We start from the raw sequence: 12,010 nt of genomic DNA on the forward strand, positions 1-12,010 counted from the left end.
GTACTCCTGTTCTTTTTGCGGATACAGACTAACACGGCTGCTACTCTGAAACCAATAATAGGAACATGAGTTCAAACAGACTTATTGTATATAGCTATCAACCTAGAGAGACCCAGATTTTCAAAAGTGACCAGCACTGACAACTGTGGTCAGATTTTTTAGAAGAGCTCAGATCCCATTTAAGCATCTAAAATGAAGTAGCCAATTTTGCAAATTACTCGGGATCCAGCAGGTGCTACTGAGAATAATGAGTTAATAGATGGTGAAGTCTTTGAAAATCGGGCCTATGCAACATTTTTCTTTGATGAATTTATCTGTTTGGTTATGGATCGTAATTATATTTAATCTACAGGAATATACAGTAGAACCTCAGAGTTACGAACACGTCGGGAATGGAGGTTGTTTGTAACTCTGAATGTTCGTAACTCTGAACAAAACAATATGGTTGTACTTTCAAAAATTTACAATTGATATTGACTTAATACAGTTTTGAAACTTTACTATGAAGAAAAACATGCTGTTTTCCCTTTTTTTTAGTAGTTCACATTTAACACAGTCCTATACTGTATTATTATTATTATTATTATTATTTGTCCTTTGGTTTCTGCAGCTTCCTGATTGTGGTGTATGGTTGACTGGTCAGTTCGTAACTCTGGTGTTCGTAACTCTGAGGTTCTACTGTACACACAAAAAATACCACATACATTATAGTGATCAGTGTGATCTAAAAAATACAGTGTGTTAGAAAAAGTAGTTGCTATCTATAGTTCTTGAAAGATGCAGTGAAAATTCTGTATTTAGTTATTGAGCGAGACTTATGTAATTACAGTTTGTTAGTGGGTGAGGTTAGTGTCGTGAATGACAGGTTCTGATAAGCTTTTGTGTAAGAAATTATCTGTTCTTACCTTTGATGTAATTTCATGTTCAAAATTTATTGCTGCTATATCTGTTCTTACCTTTGATGCAATTTCATGTTCAAAATTTATTGCTTCTATTTCTATTTGTTCAGTGTAGTATTCTTCTTTTTTAAAGCCACCTTTTGTTTAAAAGATCAGTAGCCATGAGACTTTAGCAAGAGGAGAGAGTTTCAAAATGGCTGGCATGCTTCTCAAACTTGATCATTTGGTGGGTGTTGACTTATTGTTTGGATTTTATCTTTTTATTAGCGGAGTTGGCTTGTGCATGCATCAGTTTGAATTTGTATCCAGACACAAGCTTGGATATGGGGTTTTGGTTAGTGTGGGGACAGTTTGAGTTTCAGTAGTGTTTTCCTCACATGATAGGTCATCTGGCTCCAATAGACATCAGTGAAATTTGCATCCATATAGACACTTGACCATTAACATTATTTTAACTTTTTGGACTCAATATATGTATATTCCATACATATTTAGTTTACAGTCAGTGGTACACATGATATGCATATCTCTGCAGACTCATAGCTAAGGCTACGATTTAGTCATGGAGATCACGGCAGTCACAGATTCTATGCATTTACTGGGTCTCCGTGACTTCTTGGGGGTCAGCTGTCAACAGCTGAAGCTGGGGCTGGAGCCGAGGCTGGGGCTGGAGCCAGGGCTATGCTCCCCTGCCCGCGTTGGGGGCTGCAACCGGTGCCATGTGCCCCAGCCCCGCAGCTTCTGCCAGGGACTGCAGCCGGGGCCGTGTGCCCCTGCCCCAGAGCTTCCACCAGGGGCTCAACTGGGGCTGTGTGCCTCTGCCCCGCAGTGCACTGTGCACGGGCCCAGGAGCAGCACAGGAAAGGAATCGTGCCATCTTCTCCTTCCTTGCTTCAGGGTGGGAGTAACAAACTACTGGCCCCTTACTAGGTTACATCCCCCCACGTCAGCTCAGCTATGCTGGTAGGCACATTGGAGGGGCAGATCCAAATCTCTGCACACTAGCTCAGGGGTGAAATAGTGAATGTACAGAATGTGTTTAGCCCTCGGAGCCTGGAACCAAGCTCTGGAGAGAACACAGGGTGTCAGGCGTGACACTCTCCCCCTTATGCCCATGTGTGGTTGTATAGGCAGGGCCACAATCAGGCCTTTTGTTAGTCTTGCAGGTCTACTGTGGAAAAACTGTGACTGTGTTTAACTAAGGTGAACATAATCTTTTCTGAATTCCCAGCAGGTGACTGCTTTAAAGTACCTTGCTGAATCGAGGACTGAAAGTAGAATATGGTCTTATGCTAGATTTGTTGGTATCCTGACAAATGTACATGCTAGAATTCACCATTATTAATATTAAACTCAGAAGCTCTAAATTAAAATTTTCTGTGTTTCTCAAATTCCCTTAGACTTTTAGTTCTCAGTTGCAGAGCGGGGAGATATAATTACTATGTATCAATGAATGTATAGTATATGTAGAAAGAAAGAGAGAGCGAGCTCTAAACCTGTTAGGAAATCTGCAGCATTAATACTGTACCAATAAAATAAATTTGCATGCATCAAATCACCTGATAAAATTTATAATCATTTTTATAGTGCAGGTGTAAATTTTTATAGGGTGAGTGTACTGAAACTTTTTTTTATTTTATGTAACTTTCTACCATATTTTTAAGAGGAATTTATTGAGGGAAAACTATCAAAGCAAGCTGTGTGAAGCCCTTTGCTTGATGGGAATGTAATTATTCAGCTCAGCGGTAAATGCAGTCTGCTCACAGACTTAGTGTAGCCAAAGCGCCATATAATCACCTGGGGAATAGTTTACACTGTGCTGTTCGGGAAGCATCCAGTCTGCAAATGAGGTAATGGAGTTCATAGATGGCACTAGTCCATAGAAGGAATGGATTGGAGATATAACATTTTATTTATTCATGTTTAAACTATATAGTCTTGTCATGTATCCCTTCCATGCGATAGGAAATATACATGATGCACTATAATCTAATCTGACACCACACAAATCCTGTGGCACTTGAGTAATTAAGTGAGTCACATACATTTTTAAATAGGAGTGACTCCAACTCACATTTCCATCCCAAGAAACTATTTTGTCATGGTCATGGTAGTGTTAGGGAAGCCTCCAAAGACAGGTGCTGAGCGAGGCTTGAGAACACTCAGTACCTTCCAGAAAGTGCTGAGTCCTTTGCTGAATGGGCCTTATTTACCCCTGGCCAGAGAGCCAACACAGGTCTCTTTTGTAGACTTTCTTGAGTAGTGCATAGGCCGGGTGCTGGCCTTCCGTCCAGGAGTGAATTTAATCCCAGTAATTAATTAGAGTCCGAAAAGCGGCTCTTTAGTTCAAGCCCCAGTGGATCAGCAAATAGGAGGTAAATATGGGCAAACCTCAAAAGGTTCAGAGTTCAGATTCATTTTGAATAAGCATCCAAACATTTAGACACTTCTATGAACTATCTGAATCACTTGAGTCTGTAGAATTGGGCTGGAAATCTAATAGCAGGTTTTTTGCAGGATTTCTAGTAGGTCTGCTTCACTTTCCAGCCAGAGCCACCAGATGAACAGCTGTTCTCACACTATTATGTTGCTTCCATTTACAGATCAGGAAACAGAAGTAGACAACAAGTTACACAAACCTTTCTGACCCCTATCATTGCCACTAAGCAATCCATTAATCTATGGTGTTTCAACGGCATAAAACAAGGCATGGCTTCTGCTCAGAAGACCTTATCCTCTAAGGGTTTGAGCCTATATGGTGTTGAGCAAATGCTATCATCTGCTGAAGGTCCTCAATTCAATGAGAGTTGAAGGTGCTTGATATCTCACAGGAGGCATTGAGAATCTTGTAGGATTGGATCCTAATTAAGACAGAAAACTCAATAAATATATCATGGGGGAAGGGACTGATAAGAGGGAGAGGCAATTATACAGTCAGAGAGGAACATAGGCTAGGAGATCAGTATCTTACACGGGAAGCAGATTGTAGAAGTAATTTTTGACTTTGTACATTACTTTTTTGTTAAATTTTCCATGCTTTGTTTCAGTGTTTATTATTAATATTTAAAGAAATAGCAAGGTGATAGAAAAGGAGCAGGCTGTAGTGGAAAGATACTCAGGAGAAGTGAGTTTAGAAGGAAGAGAGCAAAGTAATTTAATTTGATTTGCAGGAAGTAGGATGTTGTTCCAGACATAGAGGACAGCATGAAAAAGGCACAGGGTTTGAATGGGAGAAGGGAATGAAGGGTACATTATGGGGAGAGGGGTGAGCAGAGTGGAGGGATCAGGAAAGAATGAAAGCAAAGATATAAGCAAGGACAGACCTATGTGGAGCCTTGAGGTTGAGGACTAAGAGTTTGAACTTGATTAAGAAAGAGATTGGGAGCCAGTGAAGAGATTCAAGAAGGGCAGGAGAGGAAGACATGTGAGGCTAGCCCTTTAAAGGGCTTGAGTTTGCATTCATGCCTATAAAAGGGCTCAGGTTTGGAGAGCAGCAGGGAAGTGGTTCTTATTATTTTCTAAACCAAAGTGCCCATTCCCACCAAAACATCAAATGCCCCACCTCCCCTGAGGGCATTGCCTTTCCAGCTCAGAGAGTTGGGCTCTGTGGTGCAGTGGGACCTGACCCAACATTGCAGAACTGCAGAATTACAACTGTTAAAATGATTTTCCTCTGAAGTTGTATTAAAAAAACTACTACTACCAGGTACAGTGTTGTGATTACAACATGTGAGTACATACTTAGGCATCTATCTTGAGATGTACCAGAGTTGCTATCAGCCAGTCCCACTCTACTGAAGACTGTCCTGTTTTTTCCCTTTGAAAGTTTCAAGTAAACAGCTGGATTCAGTTCTGTAGCTGGGACCATAGCCTCCAATAAGCATGAGGAGTTGGAGAAGTAGAACTACTTTGAAGAACCCCCCTTTAAAGTGGACTTGGATAAGTGAACTTAGTGTACTGACAAGTATATTCAGACTTCCTTGGATTGTTCCCAGAGTTCACACCTCAGCATTTGTGTGAAATAGGTTTGGGCTGTTACATATTCTGGGCTATATAACGCCATCACACTTTGCCTCAGAAATCCCGCAGCCAGCAGTGATACAACAAGTAGCTATTCAAAGCAAGGCAGTCTGTTTCCAGTTCTCAGTGGACAGGTATCTGCACCATTAAAATAGAAACGATCACAAATGGGACTAACCTGGCCATCTTGGCAGAGGTGAAAAGGTAGAGTATAAAGCAGCCTCTTCTCCATTGTAGTGGTTCCTCTCTAGGTCAGAGCTAAGGCACAGTGGCATGGCAATGTGGGGAAAGATTGCACAGCTGCTGCCTGTCCTGTACCTGTTGTGGATAAACAGAGGACTCCTGGATCTGAGACTGTAGTGGGGATACCTTTTGTGAATGTGACATTGACATTCTCTCCTCTCATCAGTTTTAACCAGTGTAACTCCATTTTATTCAGTGGAGTTAATCTTGATTAACACAAGACTAACTTAAATTTAGGATTAAGATTTAGGTCTCTCTACTACATGTTGTATGGAGCCTAGAACCATGGGAGCGTTGATTCCTAGTTAGGGCTTCTGGGCACTATTGTAATATAAATAACAATGAGGTCTTTAGCCTCAAGTTCCTTATTGTTATTAAACGTATACAGTGACAAATTTGGGGTCTTATTAGGGATTTTTAAATCTGTTTATGAAAGAGAAAAATGAAGCAAGAGACTGCACATCTTTTCTCCGCAGACATTGGGTCAAATCCAAGGTTCTTACCCAGTCCGTATGGCATTGGAAATCTTATAAGAATTTCCTTCACAAAACTTCACAAGTAAAGTAGAATGCAAGGAATTCTTCCATTGCTGCCTTATAGTATGAAAAGAGTTTACAATTAAACCATTAGATGATTTTCCATAGAAATAATTTTTAACTAACACTTTTCAAAAATAATATCATGAGACAGAAATTTCTTAAGATAATAAATGTATTACTAATGGTTGGACACACAACTGTTTGCTCTATTTTTTCCTGATATTCTATATGTCATTTAGCTTGTTGTGATGGAAGCAGCAGTAATTAGTTTGTCTGGGTTTGCTTATTGCTACCAAGCAAGTAGCCATTTTTTGATGCTGATAAAGCTTCTCATCTGCTAAGTAAAACAACAGGGAACCGTAAATACAGTCAGGATTAAGATTTCCACAGTAAGTACGTTTTCCTTAGGAACCAAATCCACTTTAAGTCACTGCTACAAAATCAGAGTTGGCATTGAATCTTAAGAAGGAGTGAAACCAAACAACATGACATTGGTCTCTCCCCACACAGATCCTGCACAGCAAACACACAGTCTTTCTATGATATTCCATACCAGAGAGAAAGAAGTTGGCACATGCAGTTCAGTTTCAAGGCTTGCTAGCTTGTGTGTTTCTGCCGTATGATGTTAAACAGCTCATCCTCACTGGCAATAGCAGGGAGGAGGAGAGCACCAATTTAATTACACATTAGACTTCAAGGGCCTAATTCTGATATCCTTTATATCAATGTAAATCATGAGTAACTTCCTTGAAACCAATTCAGATGCATCAATATACACAGGAGGAGAATCGGGCCTCTGGTTTGCTCTGAATTACAGTCCAGAATGGTCAGCTTAGTGCTTTGTATCAGAGCTCTTCCATTATAACGTTAGCATTTCCTATCATGCAGAATGAAAATCTTATGAGTTTCTCAGGACACCCATTCTGAACTAGCTGCTTTGTTGAGATTTAATAGAAGCGAGCCAACAGACTCCAAAGCATGCATTATTGAAACTGAATGATCTCAACACATTTTATTCACATTTCTGAATGAGAGGTAGATATGTTTTGTCAAGACTAAGCTTTCTTTTGTGGCTGTTGGCAGTTCAGATTTAAAAATATGCATGGATCTCCTGTAGTTGAAAGGATGAAAGGGAAGTGATTTGCATATCCCCAATGAATACAAAGACCAGCATTCATTTACAGCGCAAACTAGTATGATCCTAAGTAATGAAAGCAAATGAGAACTTTAAAAAAATGAAATTAATTATTTAATTATAATTGCAAACTTGCATGAACGCATAGTAGCTAGCCATGGATCTTACTCAGTTTCCAGGGTTTAATAGTATTGTCTCTCATTTTCGTGAGAAAAAAATTACTGGAGTCAGTTTTTCTCAGCCCAGCTATTCTCTCATCAAACATGTATACACAGGCACAGCTCCTCCAGCTATACCTTTCAGAAGAGTGTAAGGCAGGCACTGCATCTGAAGTACCAACTGCAGGCTCCTGTACTTGGCATGATTGGATAAGTTGTCTTCTCATTTATTTGTTGTTCTGTTGCTGTGTTCTTGTTTACCTTCATTTCATTTTTGTTTTCAGTTGACATGTGGTCAGTAGGGTGCATCATGGGAGAAATGATTAAAGGTGCTGTGTTGTTTCCTGGCACTGATCGTATCCTTCCTAGCAGCCATTGGTCTCTATAGGTACTTTCAATCCCTTCCCCTCAGGCCCCTTGGTAATAGACTAGTGCTGATATACATTTAATGTATCTAAATAACTGGGATAAATCCCTTGCAAAGCCTGTACCTTGCTATAATGTCTTTGTCTCCTAGTAAAAGGCTTACATGGAGAACACAGTGAGTATAGTACATGAAAGTACAAACACGATGCAATGTATTGTTCATCACTTCTGCTGGTAGCAGCCAGTGACCATCTGTTTATTAGTTATGTTGCACTATCAAATGTCTCAAATTACCTTTTCTTATTTTCTTTTATAAATGACAATATTTTAATGTTCAAGTTATGTTTTATAGTGGATACCATTAAAAATCAATGCTTACAATATATATCAGTGAGCGGTAAATCATAGATACCACAGTTTAGGGAGAAGAGATGATAACTCAAATCCTACTTTTTGGTAAATGTTGATTTTCTAATGGTGATCACTGTACATAGAAACACAATGCTATTTAACTAGGAAATGCTTTCCAATGTGGGATTTTACTTTTTATTATAACTGAGAGTAGTCTGGATTGTACTAACTTGGTGAGTCAAGACTCTGCTTTAAATCATTGTAATAGACATCATTTTCATTATGGTTTTAAAAAATGAAACTAGAGCAGATAAACCTGTTCTCTCTCTGTTAAAGCAATTAATGTGATTTTATGGAAGTAGGGTTTTTTCATTATAGGTAGAATTCAGTATAGTTAGAGCTTCTAGGCGCTTTTCTTGAGGTTTGGAAAAGGTAATCAGAGTGTCACAGCTAAATACATTGTGTTTAAATACATTATAAATTATATTATAAATACAAAGTATTTAGCTATGACACTCGGGTTACCTTTTCCAGACCTGAAGAAGAGTGCTGTAAAACTAAAAAGCTTGTCTCTTTTGCCAACAGAAGTTGGTCCAATAAAAGTGACCAATAAAAGATATTACCTCACCCGCCATCTCTCTAGCATATCTTGGGACCATCACAGCTACAGCAACACTGCAAACAAATATAGTTAAACTCATTTTAAATCAGTGGGCATAAGGGCCCAATAAACAGTCTGTGATTTTTAGTCATTGTACAGTTCTGCACTTACTACACCGAGGAATTCCTTTTTTTCTTATTAAAGCTTCCATTGAGATTTCTACACAAACTTCAGTAAATACTTCATTATTTTAACATGTATCAGTCTGAAATTTCAGTTCACTCAGATGTAACTCAAAGGAATTACGATGAGGACCATTTGGACCATTGTTTATAGATTTTATTTCTCATGTGGACCCTGTGCTTATAAAACACCAAGAGGGAAGAGTAGGGAGAAGTCTTCAGGTGTTAATGCATTTGTAGCCACATATGTAGCTATGTGCTCTGTAGTCTCTCTGATTGTAATTTTTTGTGCTATCACATGCTTGCTAGATGAATTTTTCATGCACCTGCTATATTCACATTGATATCTTTAAAGGGTATAATTATTTGATTCATGTGGGGAAATAATATGTAAAAAACAAAACAGATTTTTTTTTCCTGATCTTGACTGCCATCAATACAGTAGTTTCTGATTTCAGTCCATATGTTTGATGACTACGTGGCTGAAATATGGACTGCTCCTGTTCCCATTGAAATTAATGGCAAAAACCACTAGATTTCCATGGGAACAGGACTTGGACCCTGTACGCATGGAGTGGGCTAGATTCTCTTCCAGTTAGCACTAGCTAAGGATTCAGCCCAGGATGTGTTTCTGGTGGTTCTATGAAAACTGTGGGATAGGGTGAAGCATTCAGAGTGCTGTAGCTCAGTGCTGTAGTTCCATTGTTTGTTCGGCTGATCGCTTTAGCTTTGTTAGATTTAATTAAAAATGCTACCAGGAAAAGGTATAAAACTATTTGAACATGCCCTATATATTGATGTTAAGAGATGAGTTTCCCTCACGCAGCTTTATACTTATTAATAAGAGATCACAAAAAGCCTCTATAATTAACGTATTAAATTCAGTTTACTATAGCAATAATTCCCAGAAATCCGCCATTAGCAACTGCTGATTCGTTTGGGATTATTCCTTCACTGAGTTCATGGTCTCCTCGTATGTTTAACATGATGGGGTTCTGGTCCATGACTAGGACTCTTAGGTGCTACTATAATAATAAACGATATTAGCAACATTATTTGTGTATATATTTATGGTGCTATATGTGCACTGCATTTTACGTGCAACTTACGTGTATTTTTCAGCAGTTCCCTTACTTTCTTCACTGGTACTCTGCTGCAACTTATAAATTCTCTTTCAAACAGTTGAACATCCTTCTTGGAAAAAACATTCTTTTCTAATGCATGTCATAACAACCAAATCCAACTCTTCTCATCACCCTTCAGAGAATAAGGGGATCTGATCCTGAAAGATGCTGAGTGCCCCCTGAAAGCTACTGAACTCACAATATCTAATGAAGTGAATGGAAATTGGGGGTAATCAGAAATTTAAAAGATCAGGTCCAAGATGTGTTATGCTTCGGTTCTTTGGTTCAAGTTATGCTCTTGAACTCTGAATTCACTGGAGTCACACAATATGGAGTCATGGCAGCAGGAAATAAGGTCTATAACCTTTGTGACCCTGATTCAGCAGAGCATTTAAGCATTTTCTTAATTATAAAAAGTGACCTAGAATAGTTTTTTCTATAATTAATTAATGTTACATATGGTTTGACATCAGGATCTAACAAGGCTAAGAACAAATGCCTTATACTATAGGAAAAGGAGATTTTCAGATTTCTAATGGTTTAGCTGCTAGTTTAAAAGCTCCCATTTCTACTCTGATGAATCACAAGATATTGGACTTCAAACCTGTTGTTTGTTCAGGACTAAATGTTGCTCATTCTAGACCTTGGTCCTCTGTAATTTTGAAGGACGGTTGACACATTTACAGATAAATGTACCTTTTTCCATTACATATGATCACTACTGATAAAGTGAAACAGTACTTATAAAGGACCTACATATAAACAGTTTTCTCTTTCACTGTAGGAATGGTGTGTAGATCTAGATATGAGAGAGCACATGAAAGAGAAAATGAAAACACAGATGAAAATAGTAAAAAGGTGAAAATTAAATGCAGTTTATTTAATTATTGCAGAAATGTATGGGTGTGTGGGTATGTATGTATTATAGGTGGGGCTATAGGTAGCACCACCTATTATTAGGGTTCACTGACAATTCCCATTATAAGATCTTGTTTTCAGTTGCTTATGACTTTGCCAAATCTAACCATTTGGGCTGAAATTATCCATATCATTTATCTGCTTCAGGATCAATGTTTTTTGAATATTTTAGCAAAAACAGTTAAGCCATTTCCAAGAATGAGGCTAGGGAAAAATATGTTGTTTTGCCCGTGTTAAAAAATTCTGGTGACCATGCTCTTAGCAGGGACTTGAAATTTGGCAGGGGGTGGCCTTATGTTTCAGAGATGTGCCTTTTCTTGTCTCTGTAAAAATTCACCTCTATCTGGCCAGTTAGAAAAATTGCAATTTGCATGTGCTTGGCAGAGACTCCCTAAATTTTAGTATCTAAACTCCCTGAAGATTCCATTGACTCTGAGCATGCTCCTGCTAAAGAGGTTTGTCTGAGGTCAATCTTTGACTATGGGACCACAGTCTTTCTTTTATTATTATTATATGTCTACGGTTGTAGAAAGGATTCTGTTATTTTGAGAAATAATGGTACTGTATGTTTTCCCTTAGGGCCAAATCCTGTTCTCCTTAGATATGTGATTAGTTCCACTGGCTTAAATTTACTCAAGTAGGTAATCCCACTGAAGTGTTTGAGTGAAATCTGGGTTAAAAACTGTGGAACAAACTCTGCTCACCTTTCTCACAGTTGGCTTCAATGGAAATACTCCTTTGAGTTATGTAAGGAAGATTGAGCCAAGTATCATTATTCATATGTGCCCCAAGAGACGGCGCTAAAGGTTACACATTCAACCTTAACTTCTGAATTTCCTGCCTTGGTCAGGGCTTAATTGTGCGATTTTAACTTTGCAATAATATTTTATATTAAGGTATTTTCCTGATATAGATTTTTATTGTTTAGGAAAATAGATATTTTAATCTCAGGATAAGGATGTGATTATTTACTGACTAGTAATGGCAAAAAAACTCTTAAGAGAATGTTACTGTTTAAAAAAAGGGTTGGAAATTTTGGAAATTCCAATTTAAGAATCCACTCTCAAGATAAACCCTCACCCAAATGATGTTAACTTTGCGCTCTTCCCCTGCTAAGCTTCCATCCTGCACACATGTTGCCCTTGAGGTTTTGGTGGCGATATTTTGCTGAAGAACTCTTGATGAAGAAGATTGTGATAAGGACTTTTGGAAGTCCGTCTGCTAAATCCATATATGTGCATAGTTTTACTCTGTTGTTGAGCAGCAATGGAATATGTAAGTGGCCTTAATGTCTTTTATGCCCATATATCTGTGATATGATAGTGATCCTAAGTCACACCATTCCATGTAATGTATTTAATTTTGGATCAAGTCTTCTCATACAGTTTAAGGCCAGAAGGGACCACCAGATCATGTAGTCTGACTTCCTGTATATCACAGCCAGCAACACAACTCAGCATCTGTGTACTAAACT

The 12,010-nt window shown here is 38.4% G+C and overlaps 1 protein-coding gene across 50 annotated transcripts in view; it reads left to right on the forward strand.

Annotated features, from left to right (window-relative positions):
• MAPK10 (mitogen-activated protein kinase 10) overlaps nucleotides 1-12,010 on the forward strand; it is a 317,031-nt gene that overhangs the window by 252,976 nt on the left and 52,045 nt on the right. For 15 of the 50 annotated variants that reach the window (XM_065597578.1, XM_065597556.1, XM_065597583.1 and 12 more), the window contains one exon: nucleotides 7,279-7,350. The exons of the other annotated variants lie outside the window; for them this stretch is intronic. In XM_065597578.1, coding sequence (XP_065453650.1) covers nucleotides 7,279-7,350 — 72 coding nt within the window. The remainder of the gene's footprint in view (nucleotides 1-7,278; nucleotides 7,351-12,010) is intronic. 50 annotated transcript variants of the gene reach the window in all.

Source organism: Chrysemys picta, chromosome 5 (genome assembly GCF_011386835.1).
Source record: "Chrysemys picta bellii isolate R12L10 chromosome 5, ASM1138683v2, whole genome shotgun sequence".
NCBI lineage: Eukaryota > Metazoa > Chordata > Testudines > Emydidae > Chrysemys > Chrysemys picta.